This window comes from Diabrotica virgifera, chromosome 5, assembly GCF_917563875.1.
Source record: "Diabrotica virgifera virgifera chromosome 5, PGI_DIABVI_V3a".
NCBI classification, from domain to species: Eukaryota; Metazoa; Arthropoda; class Insecta; order Coleoptera; family Chrysomelidae; genus Diabrotica; species Diabrotica virgifera.
The window spans coordinates 111,937,155-111,958,499 of record NC_065447.1 but is presented as its reverse complement, the minus strand read 5'-3'; the positions used below and the strand labels follow the sequence as shown (position 1 = coordinate 111,958,499).

The 21,345-nt window shown below is 32.9% G+C and overlaps 1 protein-coding gene across 5 annotated transcripts in view; it reads left to right on the top strand.

The window, feature by feature from the left end:
* The window catches only part of LOC114332354 (sulfite oxidase-like), a 161,595-nt gene that overhangs the window by 104,163 nt on the left and 36,087 nt on the right, over window positions 1-21,345 (top strand). For all 5 annotated transcript variants that reach the window (XR_007697944.1, XM_050650231.1, XM_050650233.1 and 2 more), the window contains 2 exons: window positions 11,059-11,196; window positions 17,271-17,457. Coding sequence is in view for 4 of the 5 variants with exons in the window: in XM_050650231.1 (XP_050506188.1) it covers window positions 11,059-11,196; window positions 17,271-17,457 (325 nt within the window). In the remaining variant the exon portion in view is untranslated. The remainder of the gene's footprint in view (window positions 1-11,058; window positions 11,197-17,270; window positions 17,458-21,345) is intronic.

Sequence of the window (21,345 nt, the reverse complement as noted above, 5' to 3'; positions counted from 1 at the left end):
GAAACATTCTCTAATGATATTAGTATGCAGTTCGGTCTAGACAAGTGCCGTGTTTTGAATATAGTCAGAGGAAAGGTACAGCCCGGTGGATTCGATATGCAAAATGGCCAGAACATCGAGGCCATGGGCGATAACGATATGTACAAATATCAGCAGGCGCGGAAAATTGATCATAAGCAAATGAAAACTGAGATAACTACTGAGTTTATAAGAAGGGTAAAACAGCTGCTTCGTTCACAGCTTAACAGTAAAAATTTGTTTAAGGCACTAAACACATACGCTTGTTCCGCGCTTAGCTATTCATTTGGTATTGGTAAGTGGACAAAAACGGATATAGAAAATCTTCAGCGAAAAGTACGAACACACCTCACAAAGGCACAAAAACACCACCCTAAAAGTGCAGTAGAACGAACGACATTACCCCGGTATTTAGGAGGAAGAGGACTTATGGATATAGGTGAGCAATTAGATAAGCAGATTGCTAATTTAAGAACTTATTTTCTGATGCAGGCTGAGACATCTACCCTACACCGCGCAATTTGCGCAGTAGATGACACAACACCGATCAAACTGAGGGAACCAGAAATGTGCATAAACCACCTTACTAAGGACGAAAAACTGCGCACCTGGATGGGTAAACCTCTGCACGGGCGACATCCCAATGAAGTCAGCCAAGACTATGTCGACAATACAGCGTCGAACTATTGGTTGACATCAGGAAAGATGTTCCCTGAAACGGAGGGTTCATTACTGGCCATTCAGGATCAGGTTATACCAACCAGAAATTACCTGAAATATATCGTCAAAGACCCTCAGGTTCAAAACGACAGATGCCGATATGGATGTCAAGCCCAAGAAACCATCCAACATATTACAGGAGGCTGCCAGGCATTTGCTGCAACTGAATACAAGGAACGGCATGACGCAGTGGGAAAAATCCTTCATCAAGAAATAGCTAACAAGCTGGGACTTCTCCAAACGGACCATCTCCCATATTATCAATACGTTCCTGAGAGTATGCTTGAGGATGGCAACTACAAGCTATACTGGGACCGCACTGTGCTCACAGACCAAACAGTGGCACATAATAGACCAGATCTCGTACTAGTTAATAAATTAACAAGACAAACAACACTAATTGATGTGGCGATACCTAACAACAATAATCTACGTAGTAAATTTACTGAAAAGATCGCCAAGTATAAAGATCTGGAAATTCAAATACGGAGACAATGGAGAATGCAAAGTACCCAGACGATACCTATTGTTATGTCCACTACTGGAGTCATTCCGGAGACCCTCCTCGAAAGCATAAAAAAGCTGGGTCTCAATGAACATCTTTATAAGACCATGCAGAAAGCTGTACTACTTGCGACAGCCAGAAGTGTACGAAAATTTTTGGGAGATACACCTGCATTCCAAGTCGCCTAGGGCTCGATAACACGGAAAGAGTCCCACCAGAGCTCAATCCTTTTGATACCGTAGGTATCTGGGATGAGTCAATTTTCCCCTTAGAGGGAGTGTGAGCCGTATGGCTAAATCTGGATAATATACAGGGTGTAACGAAAATACAGGTCATAAATTTAATCACATATTCTGGGACCAAAAATAGTTTGATTGAACCTAACTTACCTTAGTACAAATGTGCATATAAAAAAAGTTACAACCTTTGAAGTTACAAAATGAAAATCGATTTTTTCCAATATATCGAAAACTATTAAAGATTTTTTATTGAAAATGGACATATGGCATTTTTATGACAGTATCATCTTAAGAAAAAATTATAGTGAAATTTGGACACCCTATAAAAATTTTATGGGGGTTTAGTTCCTTTAAACCCCCCCAAACTTTTGTGTACGTTCCAATTAAATTGTTATTGTAGTACCATTACTTAAACACAATATTTTTAAAACTTTTTTGGCTCTTAGCACTTTTTCGAAAATTCAGTTTTTATCGAGATATTTTGAATATTTGTCAAATCCACCACATATTTGTATATGGTTAAGTACGATTATGGAGACTTGGTAAAAATATGAAAATTTATGTATGATTTACATTTTTAGGTATATTTTGAACCGTATTAAAAAAGAAGCCATATCTCGATAAAAGTTGCCTTCTCGAAAAAATACAAAGAGGCAAAAAAGTTTTAAAAACATTTTTTTTAACTAATGGTATCGCAGTAATAGTTTAATTGGAGCGTACACAAACATTTGGGGGGTTTAAAGGAACAAAACCCCCATAAAATTTTCATGTAAACATATTAAAGAAGAAGCCGCAACTCGATAAAAACTGCCTTATCGAAAAAATACTAAGAGCCAAAAAAGTTTTAAAAATATTGAATTTAACTAATGGTACCACAATAATAATTTAATTGGAACGTACAGAAAAGTTTGGGGGGGTTTAAGGGAACAAAACCCCCATAAAATTTTTTTGGGGAGCACAAATTTCACTATAATTTTTCTTGAAGATGCTCCTGCCGTAAGAATGCCACATATCCATTTTCAATAAAAAATCTCTAATAGTTTTCGATATATTCGAAAAAATCGATTTTCATTTTGTAACTTCAAAGGGCTATAACTTTTTTTATGTGCATATTTGTACTAAGGTAAGTTAGGTTCATTCGAACTATTTTTGGTCCCAGAATATGTGATTTAATTTATGACCTGTATTTTTGTTACACCCTGTATAATGCATATAATAATATATGCATATAATGCATATAATAAGTACATTTTAAAGTGCGTAACATGTATCTAGAAGTGCATAAACATATAAAAATCGGTATATTAACACATTAACCGCCACAATAAAAGTTTTTGTTTTTGACTTCAGGCTCCACGTTCAGAATCTCAATGTTAAAGTGAATTATATTTAACTCACTGAGCGCCTGGGCCAAATAAGGCGTGAGGAAAATACCACACTCAGGGTGGTACCACGCTCAGGGTTACTGCTAAGGCAGGTCATTGGGAGTTTCGAAGCAGGTCGAGCCCCGATAGTCGGTTCTGATCACTTATTCGTATTCAGCGATCCCATAAATTCTAAGTAATCTGTTTGCATCAATTTAGTGCCGAAAAGCCTCGGAACTCCGGATAGCATGCCGTAGCAGTAACCTTGGTACCAGGTGCTTCTGGGGTCGGTTCTGGTTACGTAATCGTGTTCAGTAAACTCGAAGTCAAACAATTAGGAATACACGTCATAGATTTAATGACTTCATAACTCACCGGTACAAACTTAACGGCAAACAAATTCAACAAACTTTAACTAATTTATTAGCTTTTTCGCTACCGTCAAGTTTGACAGGACAGCGCTGTTGCCAAATAAAAAACCATATTTATTTACCAAAGCTGCTACAGCCTACACTGTTTCTCTTTGTCTTTAAGAGTGTGAAACAAAGAAAACTAAGTATCTTTACTATGAGTGTCAAACTGACATTGTCCGATATAAAATTATACTTACATAATATAAGATTTTTGATTTGTTTATTTTTTCTTCTTCTTCTTTTATGGTCTTTGTGAGCAGTGGCTATTTAGCCAGCAACATTTCTTAAAATTAACCGCTAATTAAACCTACCATACAACAAGACCAATCAAGCATAGGGCAGGGAAAGTGAAGTTGGTGAAAAAATAAACTGTTGTTAAAATATAAACTAGATAAATAAATAAAATATAATTTGAAAACAATAATTTTTTTTTCTTCCTTATTGGCTTTGGATTACTTGATCCATTCAGCCACGATAGATAATAAATTACTGTTTGCTACAATATTCCAAATATAATACATTGCATTACATAATACATTAGGTACATGTGCGCACATATAATACTTATGCACGCACATACATACATACATATGTAGAAGTGGAAACATTTAATTGACCAGTAGGTATACTCCTCATTCATAAAAACAATAATTTCACATTATATTTAACCTAAAATATTATAACAGACGTCAGTTACTATTTACCATATGACCAAATATAATAATGACGTCATATTATATAATCGTCATTACTTCTAGCCAATAACATGCTTTCTGTAATAGGAATGGCATGACAAAAAAATCTTATTATTCCTTATATATTTTTTCAAATTTAGAATATGGCAACAAGGGGAAAATTACGTGCATTCCTTATTGTTTGACTTCGAGTATAACCCCAAAAACTCCCCGAATAACAAAATATGGCCCTTAATATACTGATTTTTACATGTTTATGAACTTTTGGATGCATGCTTTGCACTTTAAAATGCAATACTTTTTTCCTGAGGTAATCCTGAACACAACATGGGGCCCCTGACAGATTGGGGGCGCCCTGCAAGCTTCATGCTGCGGGGGCCCCTGTTACGCCTCTGCCTACTTATGACTCTACACTCATACTAGATATGAATCAAGATGTATACAGTGTGTCTGCGTAACTTGGATCCATATGGGAAACTTTTTTAATATCAGTTTTACAAAAAAAGTTATTCTTCATAAAGTGTTCTGCATGGTCTAAAACCTATGATGCGATCATCAGATATCAAATTTTATCAATAATATACGAGGTATGCCCAAAAATATGAATTTCGCTCAAGAGTAAAGTGCCTTTATATTTCACAATATCGAAAATTGTAATTAAGAAAAGTTGTTTGTAACTAAAAATTATGATATATATACATTTACACTCTTCTAATTGAAAAAAAAAATTGAAAATTTTCCTTAAATTACGGATACCCAACATCATTTTTATTAAGATAGCTCCGTTATTATTAATTTTGCTAAAAAACCGCTATTCTTCATAAAAATGTCTGAATAGTCAAAAAACTAAGATGCAATCATAAGATATCAATTTTTTTAAAATTTATACGAGGTATGTCAAAAATATGAATTTCGCTCAAGAGTAAAATACATTTCACCATATTTCAACTAGAAGGATACAATTGTATATTAAAACATAGTTTTTAATTCTGAACAACTTTTTATAATAACAATTTTCAATATTGTGAAACATAAAAGTACTTTACTCTTCAACGAAATTTAAATTTTTTTGAAATACCTCGTATAAAATTGACAAAATGTAATATCTTATTAATTGTAATCTTGGTTATTAGACTATGCAGAATTTTTTATAAAGAATAACTTTTTTTCGTAAAATTAATAATAACGGAGTTATCAAAATTAAAAATGATGTTGGGTGTCCGTGATTTGAGAAAAATTTTCAAAAAAAAATTTTCAATCAGAAGAGTGTAAATGCAGATTATAACATAATTTTTAATTACTAACAACTTTTCTCAATAACAATTTTTGATATTGTGAAATATAAAGGCACTTTACTCTTGAGCGAAATTCATATTTTTTGACATACCTCATATACTGTTAATAAAATTTGATATCTGATAATTGCTCTTAGGTTTTAGACTATGCAGAGCACTTTATAAAGAATTACTTTTTTTCGTAAAATTGATATACCTAAAAAGAGTTTTCATATGGTTCCAAGTTACGCAGACACACTGTATGTGCCCTTTAAAGAGTTTGGGGAGTTAATGATAATATAATTATACCGTCTTATACTAAGCATTTGGTATCATCAATTAGTCTCAGCCGGCTAGTAACGTAAAAATCTAAAAATCTAATTCTGGGCACATTCATGACTAACAAAATCATCAATGTTTTGTGTAAAGGTACGATTCCGACAACGACTGCAGACGGCAGACGGCAAGTCAGTTGCAGTTGTCGCCGTGACAGACGTCACTACTTTTGCACTATTAATTTGTATGAGACTGTTTATACAAAGGCTATAGCGGGATAAAATGGTAAAATCTGCACTCGGCTGGATTCTTACTTGGGATAGGGCAATCGAAAGTATATATCTAAAAACGCCCCTAACCAAAATTTTAGCTACCTACGTGGCCCCAGGTGTCCCCTATCGCAAAAAATGTGTTTTTAAAAAAAAAAATTTTTTTGAGCGATCCCTTACTTTAAAAAATGCGAAAAAAATTGTGAATGTACATTGTTACGCCCGAAAACATACTGATTTTTTTCAAATTTTTTGGAGTTCAGGAAAAAATTTTGAATTTTTTAAAATTTTTTTAGGTTATGTAGATAATTTTTGGCTAGCTGCGAAATAATAAATATTTTTAGTGTATTTTTTTTTCACTCTTTCGTTTACTGCTTTAAAAAATCTGAAAAAAATTATTTTTCAGATTTTTTAAATTAAAATTGAGCCCAGGAATTTTTTTTAATTTTTCAAAAAATTTTTGTTAATTTTTCAAAAAATTTAGGTTATGTATGTAAGTAATTTTTGGCAAACTTCGAAATAATTATATATTCGTAATTTTTTTTTCGTTTTTTAGAATGATACGGTTAGATTTGCCATTTTCTCTCCGGAATTTCCCTACAATTCTAAAAATAAAAAAAAACTGTTTTGATGTCTCCCCTCCCCACATTGTTAGCACATAAACTGCATGTATATAAAAAACAATTTTTGATATTTTGTTTGGTATTTCTAATGATATGATCAGGTTTGCCATTTTCAGACCAAAACATGCTCAAAATACAACAAACGCTCTTTTTTGATATTTATCACGCATTAATTTAATTAATACGTGACAAATAACGATTTTTGCTCCCCCCTTTATTCGAAGGGTGATTATCAGTAGTAATAGCACAAGAGCTCTAAAATTCTATATTAATTTTAGAGTTCGAGTGCAATTTGTTGCTATTATTTCATGAATAAAACTGTTCAAAACCAAAATTTTATTGTAATTTATTTATGTAAGTACAAATTAATACAATTAAACACAAAGTTTTTATAAATATTTGACGATTGAAATTCATCACTTTTATAATTTTTAAAACATTAATTGTCATTAATGTCACTGAATGTATTTTTTCGTAGCAACGAAGGGCATCTGACGTAATATACTTAACGACGGGCAATTATCAAAAATTATCGATTTAATTCAGATTTCTGTAGCTTTCTATTGGTCAGAATCTCCTATGAATGAAATAATCATTTAAATATTATAATTTATGAATTAAATTAAAAGACATATTTTACTCAGTTTGAGTATTTAGAAACTGTCTTTCGGTCCTTTTCCTTGACGAAGGGAAGGTAGATGCGTGGCCTAAGCGTCCTCTATTTGCTTTCTCCTACTTTCGTCGTCTCTTGTGATTATATATTGTAAAATCCGGAGATATGGGATGCAGCCAGAAAGCAGTTTATTAACGAAAGGTCTTGGATTTAAAATATTGTTTATTATATTTTTATTTCAATTATTCTAATTGTTTAAAAGGTAGTAAACTTTGCATCTGGGGCTTTTCGTTGTTTTCCTCGTAATACGAGAGATGTCGCTGGATTGCGTCTCAGAGGTGGGTTCATTGCATTGCGATGGTTTGCCTTAAATTGGCAGAATTGTTTGTATTTCCTTCAGAGTTGAGACTTCTGAGCTTCACCGTTGAGACATAAGGATGCTGAAATAGCTATATGGAGATGGTGGTCCAACTCTGAATCAAATATAATCAAAACCTGCCTTGATCTTTTTTATAAAAGATATATATTTAATTTCATATTGAACCTTTTTTTCAATTTTTTTCTAATAATAATGAAATATAAAATTACAAAATTACAACATATATGTTCTAATTTACATTAAAATACTATAGGTCTGGATCCCGCGCATGAAAAAAAAGTTGATTAATAGCAAGCTGCAAATTTGTTAATAGCTTAAGGGTGTCTAGTCGGACAAACTTTTATATAAAAGAACACTGGAACAGGGGAAGTTTTAATTGTGGAACAGGTTAAAAATTTGGAACGGTCAGACCACGAAAACGGCACATGTATTTTGTCCGACAGAACAGACTTAAATTCTCCGAACAGAGATTAAACTCTCATGCAAAAAATCAGACAGCTATTTATCACCAAATGGGCGTTTTAATGAGTGGAACATGTAGAATATGTCAAATGACAGGAATTATGACAGGTGATCAATAGCAGTCTGATTTTTGCATGAGAGTTTAATCTCTGTTCGGAGAGTTTAAGTCTATTCTGTCGGAAAAAATAAATGTGCCGTTTTCGTGGTCTGACCGTTCCAAATTTTTAACCTGTTCCACAATTAAAACTGCCCCAGTTCCAGTGTTCCCATATATCAAAGTTTATCCGACTAGACACCCTTAAGTTATTAATAAATTTTCAGCTTGCTATTAATCAACTTTTTTTTCCATACGCGGGATCCAGACCTACTAGTTTGAGTCTTTGTCACTATCTTATTTTATTACGGGATCAATATCTGATATGATAAACCAGTCTGAAAGCACTTTTGCTGGTCTAATAATTTTTGACATACACCTAGCATTGCTAATAAGATAATAAATGATTGCTGCAATGTGAGAACAGTCTACAGTTCTTAATCCGTTCTTACAGTCACAAGCATGGAGCAAAATACCTCCGTACCTAATTGAATTAGGTTGGTGTTGGACATAGCATTTGTAGGTTTTACTATTTATGTGTCTTGACCTAATTAAAGCTTTAATGATATTAGGTTTGATCCTGATTTACTCCAAATTGATATTTATTATATATTTAATGATATTGTCATCAATCAGCTGGGCTAAGTAGCAAATGGCTTGACCTAACTAGTAGGTCCCCGAAAAAATACTTTTAGACCCCTTTCATTCACTTCTGGAAAATCTTCAATTTCTTGATCAGTTAGTTTTACCGCAGTAGTGGGCCGCCTGAACCATCTCTCTGTCTCAACCCCTAATGCGAGCCTTTTCGAGTCCAACATTCTTCGAGTTATTATCTCCTGCAATCCATCATCATATTTATCACTATAAGCATTTGCCAAAAGTGTTATTGAGGAAACATGTAATCTTAGCATATGAAGCATCTTTTGGTATAAGTTTATTGTCCAATTGCTGGTGAAGTAACTTGTATTTTTTGCTAAGGATGCCATGGATTGTCTCTAAAACCCATATCAGTTTTGAGACGAAGCGAGATTCATTTGCTTCAATTGCACTTAAATTAGATCTTTTTTCTTCTTGGCAAGCACAAGAACCTTGAATCCTTGACTTTCTAAGTAGGATATCACATCCCTAAAACCTCTGTCCACGATGCAAACATCACCTTTCTTCATGATACCAGTGATTATCCAGTTCTTATACCAACTGGATCATCCATTTCGGAGAGGATTTCTGCACAATCCTGGTTTTGGCTATCGGTTTCTCTAACAAACTATCGTGGTGTGTTTATTTAAAGGATGATTTTAAACATACGATAGAAAAAAAATTTATACAGATGAAAGTGTTTGTCTTTCAGATCTAATATGTACCTATACTAAGGCGTGTAGGTCTCGTTTGTATTAAAAGTTGTACTAAAACCTAAAACCTATAGACATCAGTTTGAAAAAGCAACAAAACAAGTTTTGTTTATACCGGTATGTTTTATATAACTAAAATTGCGAGCATAGAAATCAGCCATACTTAAAAATTTGGTCATTTTTGATGTCTCGAGTTTCCTAAAGCTGTTGTCCGATTTAAGTGATTTTTTTAATATATTTTATGTTATAGCCTTATTCTTTAATAATACCGCTGTAATATTATTGTTGTTAAACAGATAAATTTTCATTGTATACCGGGTGTACGAAACAAACTGTGTTTTTTTTCAAAGTTCGCATCACCCTGTGGAATATTCTAGCATTTTTATAAAATACTGAAATTAAAACCCAACTATACCATAATGTTTTCTGAACATTGTGTTTTTTGATTCATTCGCTTATGTTGGACCATAAAAAAGTTAGGTACTTTAACAACTAGCCATGTTTTTCATCAATACAGGGTGTTTTTAAATAAGTATGGCAAACTTTAAGGGGTAATTCTGCATCAAAGAATAATGACAGATTGTTTTATAATCGTATGTCCGCAAATGCTTCACTTCCGAGATATGAGGTGTTGTAATTTTTCTTACAAACTGACGATTTATTTATTGCTATAAAACCGGTTGAGATATACAAATGAAATTTGTTGGGTTTTAAGAGGTAGGTATTGTACATTTTTGGACATACAAATAAGAATTTAATATTCACCATTGGCGCACATACGGGTAATATGACCGATCATATTACCCGTATGCACGCCAATGGTGAATATACAACTCCTAATGGTACGTCAAAAAATGTGCAATCACTACGTCTTTAACCAACTTTCATTTTCATATCTCAACCAGTTTTATCATCATCATCATCATCACCACACAGCCAAATTTGTCCACTGTCGGACATAGGCCTCTTCAAGATGTCTCCACCCTTCTCTGTCTTGGGCAGCGGCAATCCAGTTTGTCGCTATTCTTTTAACATCGTCGGCCCATCTGGTAGGTGGTCTTCCACGACTTCGTTTGTCTGCCCTTGGCCGCCTCTCTAAAATCTCCTTTGTCCATCTGTTGTCTCTCTGTCTTGCAACGTGTCCTAACCGGTTTTATAGCAATAAATAAATGGTTAGTTTGTAAGAAAAAATTCAACATCTCACAACTCGGAAACGAAGCATTTGCGGACATACGATTATAAATCAAACTCTCATTATTTTTTCATGCAGAATTACCCCTTATAGTTTGTCGCACTTATTTAGAAACACCCTATACAGATGAAGAACATGACTAGTTGTTAAAGTACCTAACTTTTTTATTATCCAATATAAGCGAATGAATCAAAAAACAGAATGTAAAGAAAACCTGAGGCTTTAGTTGGGTATTAATTTCAGTATTCTATAATCGCAAGAATATTCCACAGGGTGATGCGAACTTTGAGGAAAAAACACAGTTTGATTCGTACACCCGGTATTCAATAAAAATTTGTTTAGCAACAATATTATTACAGCGATATTACTAAAGAATCTGGCTATAACATATTAAAAAAATCACTTAAATCGGACAACAGGTTTAGGAAATTCAAGAAATAAAAAAAAACTATATTTTTAAGTGGGATTTCTATGCACGAAGTTTATATTAGATAGAAAAATGTCATAATTTACAATATGATATTATTTATTAGATACATATATCATCTTTATCATTTTATTATGTGGTTTTAGCTGAAAAAAGATACTCAAGGTGTAAAGTGGGAAATAAACGGTGTAAGTAACGCAACGTGGACTGGTGTAGCTATGATAGATGTATTAAAAGCAGCTGGTTATAACGAGGAGACACATTGCGATCTGGAGCATCTTCAGGTATTTGGATTTTGTATGAAGATTTTTCTATTTAAAGTAAATATATATCGCACCTCCGAGCGTTTAAGTATTGTCACAACTCAAAAAAATTTAAAAACGGTTTTATTACACCAACAGTTTAATAAAACTACAAAATCTTATCTCAAAAAGTGTTACGTGTATAGTTCAATTATTTGTCGTTAGATGACATTAGAGTTATTATGTGATTAACCAAAATCAACGGTGCACCGAACATAAGCAATGTCACATATCGACTTGTGCAAGGCATTTTGTCCATCTAAGAAGTGTACAAAGCGTCGTTTGTCGAGTTAAGACAGTATATTTATGTCAAAACTTTATTCAAAACAATCTGTGTAGGTATGTGTTCAAGAAAAGTGACACATTTATCACTTTTTTTTTTCCTTATTGGCTTTGGATTGCTCACTCATTTATCTTTCTTTTTGTAATATTTTTTGTTTAATGGTGTTACTTGTTTTTAAAATTACATCATTAAGAAGTATAAACCTGTTAACCAGATAATAATGTTGTTCTGAAGCTATTTTCTTGTGGCATTTTTACAATTTTAATTATTTAGAATGGGAAATAAGCCACAATATTATTAAAAAATGATTTTTATTAACGTTTCGACGCCCAAATCGGGTGCCGTTGTCAAATTTAATTTGACTCATTTATATCGGCAATTCAGATACATATGATACATTTTAAAGTAGAAGACTTTAAAATGATATTGCCAATATTTATGAGTTGCGTTCCTGGGACGACTTTATTTACAACTATCTTTCAGTAAAGTCGTCCCAGGAACGCAACTCATAAATATTGGCAATATCATTTTAAAGTCTTCTACTTTAAAATGTATCATATGTATCTGAATTGCCGATATAAATGAGTCAAATTAAATAAATTATTAGAAGAATTTTTTCACTAAGCAACAACATTTTTGTTTATATTAATAGTATTTTGTATTTTGACAACGGCACCCGATTTGGGCGTCGAAACGTTAATAAAAATCATTTTTTAATAATATTGTGGCTTATTTCCCATTCTAAATAGTTAAAACCAGATAATAATAATGATATTATATTCTCTACTGCAAGAGCCACTTTTGATAAATAATATTTCGTAAATTGTTCGTTATTTTATCTGTATAGGTACTGTCACAATTCAAAAAAAATGTTTTTAAATGTTTTTAGCAAAATTAATACACTATTTTGTAGAGCTTCAAAAACATTTGAAGTTGACTGACCAAATAAGTTATATTCTACCTACTAATTTTAAGAGTTTTTGAATTAAACCCAAAAAAGTTCTAGCACAAATTTTAAACGTCGTTTTCTCGACACTTTGCTTTTTTGACTTACGACACTGTTTAAGCGGACGTGCGATATGTACGTTCGCTAACGGTAAAATATTGCAAAACCTCTAAATTTTGAAACACCGCTTGGATTGACTTAGTCCATTAAAATGTTACATTTAGTTTGCATTTCTTAGAGGAGTCAATTTTATTTTTTTAATGTGTAGGGGGGTTCAGTAGAAGTTCAAGTTTTTGGGGTCGCCACCCTTGTGCCCCCGGCCGCCATATTGGAAAAAGGGGTGCAAAGGGCTTTCGCGCTTTATCTTCTAAACTAGCAATCCTACAGAAAATTTATTTACACATAAAATGTAGCAAATTAAATTTTCTACAATTTTATATCAATTACTTTTTATCGTCAAGTGACCAACAAAAAAGTTATAAATAAAAATATGAGAAAATTTTGTAACAAGTTTCCTTTTGGAGGTTATAACTTTTTTTCGTTCATTTCACAATAAAATAACTCATAGCGATTTTGTAGAGGATTTTTCAATGAACAATTTTCGCTATAAAGTTGTATAATTTTATTTATTATCTAGGTTTTACAACGCTCCAATCTTGACCAGATTCTCGAATTCTCATAGGAATACAATAAAAAAAAATAATTTTCTATCTATACAGGGTGTTTCATTAATAATTGTCCATATAGTAACTGGAGAAACCTTAGCACAAAATACGAAGATTTAACCTAAAACGCTTAAATAAAATATGGTTCCTTAGTTCCTTACTGAGTTAGAGGGTGTTTTGTCTAAAAATTTAAAAACTACTTTTGCTCAGCATTTTAAAATTATTCGACGTATCCTTTTCATACTTGGCAGAAAGTGCGACTACTGTACACCCTACTAAATTATGATAAACAAACGTTTATAGCTACTACTAGAGGCGTACGACAGGGGATAGTGAATAGTTGACCCTTCCCAAATTCTACTCCACTGGAGGAATTACTACTTTAGTGGCATTTTTAGATTCTCCAATACTGTCTACGTACATAATACACTCTTCATTGGTAACGATAAAGTCATTCGTTTTCGAGATATTTGAAGTTAAATATGAAACGGCACAGTTATTTTGATTAATTTGCGATATGATTCATATGATTAAAATTTAAAAATATTTGTACCCAGTACTTTAAGCGTACTTTAAGCGACACAGTACATTAATCAAAATAACCGTGTCGTTTAATTTTTAACTTCAAATATCTCGAAAATTAATGACTTTATCGTTACGAATGAAAGGTATATTATTTTTATAGAAAGTATTGGAGAATCCAAAAATTGAACTAAAATAGTAATTCCGCCAGTGGCGTAGAATTTGGAAAGGGTCAACCATTCACTTTCCCCCGTCGTACGCCTCTGGTAATAGTCAGAAACGTGTGTTTAACATAATTTAGTAGTTTTTACAGTGCCTATGCTTTCTGCCAAGTATGAAAAGGATACGTCGAATAGTTTTAAAATTCTGAGCAAAAATAGTTTTTAAATTATTAGATAAAACACCCTGTAACTCAGTAAGGAACCACGTTTTATTTAAGTGCTTTAGGTTAAATCTTCATATTTTGTGCTAAGGTTTCTCCAGTTACTATATGGACAATTATTAATGAAAAGTATATTAGTCGAGCGGCAGCAATCGTTATGCCGAACACGAAAGTCAAATTTAAGGTGAATGACCAATTTTGGTCTATTTTTATGTTTTCGAGGTCGTTGAATCCGAATATGAAGTTTATTTTTATCTATATTTGGTGGAACATGTTCAAAAATCAAATTTTATACAAAAATGCCGAAAATCAATTTTGATGATTTTTCAAATTTACCTCGCTGTATCTTTGGTCGCTGTAAATATTTCCTTTTGAAAATTTTACTGTGTAATCTTTGAAGCATGTAGATAACAATGGAATTTATCCTAAATATTTAAACACGTTAAAAAAGGAGTTGTTAGTTTTTAAACATTTTGTCATCATATTTCGTTAGTTTCATTGTTACTTAAAAACCTTGAGTGACAAACTTTTTAGTTTATAATTTTAACGAACACAACAATAAAATAAAATTCATGAAGTTTTTTGGAAAATTTTAAGTCAAAATAAACAATAGGAAAAAAGTTATGTTACTTCATAAACAAGCGGCACACCCCAAAAAACGCTTATATCACCACATCCTGACCACGGTGTGGTGAATGGCTAATTTTAATCATACTTTATGATTTTGATATCAAAAATTCGTTTTTTGCTCTTCTTAAGAATTTTGCAATATGCGGTTGCGTCATTCTTCTTCTGAACCGGCGAATTTGTCGTCAAACAACTTCTTGGGCCGTTTCTACATATGCTTAGGGTTATAAGTTTTATAGTGGGGAGAAAGGTCAAAAACAGATTAATAATAGCATAGGAATGTTAAAATCATAATAAATTGTGTGAATAAAAAATATATATAGATAGAAAAGTAAGCCTAACTTTTGTTTTTATTATATCCCTATGAGCATTCGAGAATCTTGTCAAGTTTGGAGCGCTGTAAAACCTATATAAATAAATATAATTAAACAAATTTATAGTGGAAATTGTTCGCTGAAAAACCCTCTACAAAATTGCTATAATGTAATTTTACTCTGAAATGAACTGAAAAAAGTTATAACCTTCAAAAGGAAACTTGTTACAAAATTTTTACATATTTTTGTTTATATCTTTTTTGTTGATCACTTGACGATAAAAAGTAATAGAAATAAAATTGTAGAAAATTTAATTTGCTACATTTTATGTTTAACTATATTTTCCGTAGGGTTGGTAGTTTACGAGATATAGCGCGAAACCCCTTTGCACACCATTTCCAAGATGGCGGCCGGGGGACAACGGTGGCGACCCCAAAAACGTGAACTTAAGCTTCTACTGATCCCCCCTACATATTAAAGAAATAAAATTGACTCCTCTAACAAATGCAAGGTACGGCTTAAAAAATGTAACATTTTAATGGAGTAACTTGAAATTTGGCAAACGCATATAGCTAACATGTCAAAGAAAAAAGTGATAAAGTGCCGATGTGTGCTTTTGCCCTGAGGGTGAGTTTCACCCCTTCTCGTTGGTGAAAAAATATAAGTCCAAAATAAGTCCGGAAATAGATAAACTGACTAATTTTAAACAACTTTTGTTCTACACAGCTTTTCACCAAGTCGATACTTTTCGAGTTAATTGTGAGTTTAATTTTTAGACAAAATAACCACGTTTTTTGACAGTTTTTCGCAAATAACTCAAAAAGTAAGTAGGTACCTATTTTATTAAAAAAGATATTCTTACCGTAAATATAGCCTGTAAAAAAGTGAACAAAATGGTGTATGTGTTAGATCTCTATATCTAGTATAATCAGAGTTCTAGCTAATGAAAACTAGGTTCATATTCGTCAAAATTCAAATCAAATATTTTAACCTGAAATAACCAAAAATAAAGCACTTTTTGGGAAAAACTCGATACAACTTTCTTAAAGTGTTTAAAAAAGCTTTATTTTTGTTTTATAAAAAGAAATTCTAGCATCAAAAGAAAACAAATACGCTCAAGATAAAGTTGGTCCCTTTTTTTTGGAAAAAAATCGGCAAAATCACCCCCTAATTAGCATCTCAAATAAACTGAATCGTTACCACTTCACAAGTTGCTTTACTCCTGTTTGTATTGTTTATATCGATTCAAAGTCATTATTTTTGAAAGGGCTCTAGTTGAAAGGGCTTGAACGAGTCATTAATTACGAGTGTATGAAAATTTAGAAACACCAAATCTTAACTAATTTTTGTCTTACAGAAAAACAAAAAAATACAAAATATTCAGAAAAGCAAAGCCAACTTTTTTACTGTTTGAGATTTTTGGTATCTCTAATAATTTTTAAGTCCTTTATAACTTAACTTAGATAACTAATTAGATAACTTAGATAAGATATATTATGTTTATGTATATACTACTTACTTTGTTTCTGGCCGCATGATCTAATCCTAAAGTCAATAAAAAAGTCATTTTGAAAAAAAGCATTTTTTTCAAAAACAAAAATTTTAAAAATTTTATTTTAAAACCAACATAACCAACATTTTAAACACAACATAAGTAGAGCAACTTATTTGTTGAGTTCTATAAATTAACATTTTCACTCGTAAATAACTCAAAAAGTATTGACTTTTTGAGCGAAAAAACTCTTACAACAAAAGTTGCTTAGAATTTTTCAGTTTATTCATTTCCGAAATTATTTTGAACGTATGTTTTTTCACCCTCGAAAATGGGAGGCTTTCACTCACCAAATAAAAGCAACCCTGGAATCAAGTCTAAAAATGAAGTGGGAGGGTAAGAGGAACCTAAATCCCAATTTTTAAGTAAATCCGTCGCCGTCGTGACAAGGAAAATAACACTGCAAAACGGTTATTTATGCCTGGTTCCACCAACAAATCTTAAGCTTAAGATGTGCATTAAGCTCCGCTTACGAAACATACGTGTTGGACTATTGAGTCTTAGATCAAGTTTTAGCTTTCTACAATGGATTGCCACTTGGAGTGCTTAGATAAGAATCGAAAATGTTGGAGCAGCGTAAGTGAGACTTAAAGCGACCCTATCTATAAGCTGAGCTGGTCTAAGCTGGAGCTTGAGATTTGTTAAGATTTGTTGGTTTAACCAGGCATATACTGGCCTAATATGTACTTCTAATCATGCATCATTGATGTTGTTGAAGGATTTATTTTGAAATATCTATCTTGTGTTAATATGATTATTTTACAGTTTACTAGTTATCATTCAGCAGGAGGCCCATACGTAACCGGAGTTCCTATTCAACGAGTTTTAAATCCAAAGAATAACATCATGCTATGTTGGGAAATGAACGGCCAAGAGCTGACACCAGATCATGGGTATCCGTTAAGAGTTATAGTTCCTGGAGTTATTGGCGCAAGATGGGTGAAACAAATAGGTAATAACCATAAATGAATACAATACTATCAAAATAAGAAAATCTACGGTTTCGTTTTGATTAAAATTCATTTCACAATACTATCAGATTAACGTTTTAAGTGCAACATACATAAGCGCATATCAAACGTCAAATATAGATGTTAAGTAAAAGTCTTCTAGTTTGATTTAAGTGGATGGTAGTAAGGAGTACTTGGCTCATTAAACTAATAAACCTGTGTTCTTCACATTTCCTAGCATTGGCCATTAGCTTTGTTGGGATGAATATTGATACTAACCAGTCTTTTGGCACTTGGCCAGTCCCATATGTTGTTGAATAGCTTAGTAAGAGATGTGATTTTGTGTACGTCTAATAGCTGTAAAATTTCACCAGGCACTTTATCGGATCCTGGTAATTTCCCATCTTGAAACCGCGTAATGGCCATTTTAATATATTCGTATGCTATTTCTGGACTACAGAGAGGGTCTTTTCAGTCGGGTTTCTTGCTGTATCTTCGAATATTTCTTCGTTTATGATTTCCTTTCTTCTTATTTTCTGGGGTTCTATACATTTTTAATTTTTTGTGTGTATTGAAGTCGTCCTGTTTGCGTTGTAGTGTTTACGTACATATCTTCGTCAGCCATGATTTGTTTGTTGTTTTTATTACCTGTAGTATTCCCAACTTATTTTATTCGTTGACATTCCTATCTTTCCACTTAACTCCTCTACTGCCATCCACTCTTCTTCTTTTCTTTTTTTGATTTAAAATTTTCATGCGAAAATATGGTAATAAATGTCTTCATTTCGTTCCACTGTTCTTCTATGTCGTTAGTGGGAAATTTTCGCAACATTCTTATTAAGCTCTCTTCTTAGTTTTTCCGGGATATTATTTTCTTTCAGTAATTTTATATCTATTTTGGGTCTTAATATATACAGGGTGTTTGGTAAAGAATAGGCCATAGCTTAACCTTAGATTCCTGAGGTTAAAATAGGTCGATTTAAGCTAACTTACCTTAGTACAAAAGTTGATAATAACCGAAATACAGGGTGTCAAAGTTAAACTTTTATTTTATTAATTTTCAATATTTCCTGACAGGCATGAGACAACAAGACGAAATTTGGTAAGTGGTGCTGGTACTGTACAGTCTACTAAATTATGTTAAACAAACGTTTCTGGCTACTACCAGAGGCGTCCGACGGGGTAACGTGAATGGTTGACCCTTCCCAAATTCTACGCCACTAGCGGAATTGCTATTTTAGTGCAATTTTTTGATTATTCAATACTTTCTATGTAAAAAATATACTCTTTTTTCGTAACGATAAAGCCATTAGTTTTCGAGATATTTGAAGCCAAAAACGAAGGAGCATAATACATTAATCAAAATAAGTGTGCATTTTCATTTTTACCTTTAAATATCTCTAAAACTAATGACTTTATCGTTACGAATGAAGAGTATATTATTTGCATATAAAGTATTGCAGAATCTAAAAATTATGCTAAAATAGCAGTTTCATCAGTGGCGTAGAATTTGGGAAGGGTCAACCATTCACTTTCCCCTGCCGTACGCCTCTGGTACTAGCCAGAAACGATTATTTAAGATAATTTAGGAGCATATACAGTGCATACACCTTCTACCAAGTATCACACGGATATGTCAAATTATTTTAAAGTATTCTTTTTTTTTAATAATTTATTCTTTATTTAAAACTTTAAGAACTATGTGTGCCCGGTACTATAAAACTATTTGACATATCCTTATGTTACTTGGAAGAAACTGTAGGTACTGTACACCCTAATAAATTATATTAAAATCGTTTCTGGTTAATACCAGAGACGTACGACTGGGAAATGTGAATGGTTGACCCTTCCCAAATTCTACGCCACTGGCGGAATTGCTAATTTAGTGCAATTTTTAGATTTTCCAATACTTTCTATGTAAAAAGCATACTCCTCATTCTTAACGATACAGCCATTAGTTTTCAAGATATTTGAAGCTAATTACGAAGGAGCATAATACATTAATCAAAATAAGTGTGCCTTTTCATTTTTAACTTCAAATATCTCGAAAACTAATGGCTTTATCGTTACGAATGAAGAGTATATTATTTACATAGAAAGTATTGCAGAATCAAAAAATTGCACTAAGATAGAAATTCCGCCAGTGGCGTAGAATTTGGGAAGGTCAACCATTCACGTTCCCCCGTCGTACGCCTCTGGTAGTAGCCAGAAACGTTTGTTTAACATAGTTTAGTAGATTTTACAGTACCAGCACCACTTACCAAATTTCGTGTTGTTGTCCCATGCCTGTCAGGAAATATTCAAAAATAAATAAAATACTTAAAAGTTTAACTTTGACACCCTGTATTTCGGTTATTATCAACTTTTGTACTACGGTAAGTTAGCTTAAATCGACCTATTTTAACCTCAGGAATCTACGGTTAAGCTATGACCCATTCTTCACCAAACACCCTGTATAAAGAAGCCATGTTCCAAGAAACTATATTTGATAGCGAACAGAGTTCATACAGCAAAAGCAAAAATAAAATCCTAAGCAGCAAAAACATCGACAGTCGCGACATTAATATTATATCCAGGTTGTATTGGGGACAAACAGCAAAAATCAAGGTTGATAATGAATTAACCGAAGAAATTGAGATTCGTCGAGGTGTGCGTCAGGGTTGTGTGCTTTCTTCACTACTATTCAATATATACAGCGAAACAATATGTGAGGAAGGAATCCTAGAGCAAAATATTGGTATGAACATTAACGGAGAGTTAATTAACAATATACGATACGCTGATGACACGCTAATAGTAACAGATAACCTAGCAAATTTACAGTATTTGATGGAAAACATAAACACTCATACCAATAAATATGGTCTAAAACTGAACATCAAAAAGACTAAATTCATGATTGTAACGAAGAAACTATACATCAATGTGAATTTAACAATAAATAATCAGCCAGTTGAAAGAGTTAAGTCCTACAAATATTTAGGGGTTTGCTTCACTGATACTAATGACCAGACAAGAGAAATCAAGAGGCGAAGAGAGATAGCGAGACAATCGTTTGTCAAAATGAAAAAGTTCCTATGCAGCCGGGACATAAATATAAACTTAAGAACAAGAATGTTGAGGTGCTATGTTTTCTCCGTTCTGCTGTACGGCATGGAAGCTTGGACGCTGAAAAAGATAAACATCAAAAACATTGAGGCATTCGAGATGTGGTGTTACAAGAGAATGTGGAAAATACCATGGACAGAAAGAGTAACAAATCAAGATGTTCTGCTGAAGATGGGGAAGGAATGCGAAGTCATAAAAACCATACAAACGAAAAAACTGGAATATCTAGGCCACATAATGAGAGGAGAAAAGTACTCTCTGCTAAGACTCATCATCCAAGGAAAAATATCGGGAAAGAGAAATGTGGGACGTAGGAGGATTTCCTGGTTGCGAAATTTAAGAGATTGGTATGGGTGCAGTTCAATACAGTTGTTCAGAGCTGCAGCCAACAAAGTTAAGATTGCTGTGATGGTAGCCAACCTCCGATAGGAGACGGTACTGCAAGAAGAAGAAGAGTTCATACAAGTACAAGTATTAGAAACCACGTAGAAGTGTTTATTTCTCCGGAAATAAAACTTCGAATGGTTGGTTTTACTAAATTATGTTTAGGCAGCGTAATATGCAGTGCATGTGGCCATCTGCTAAAGCCAACACGACTCTTGCGGCAAAAACAGAATTTATATTCAGTGTAAAGCCAACTGGAAATATCCATGTTGGGAATCAAACTGCAAGACAGAAAATCAAACAAGTGGATAAGAGAGAAAACAAACGTAAAACATGTAACTGAGCATATAACAGGGTTAAAGTGGATATTTACAGGCCACAATGCGAGACAGGAAGAT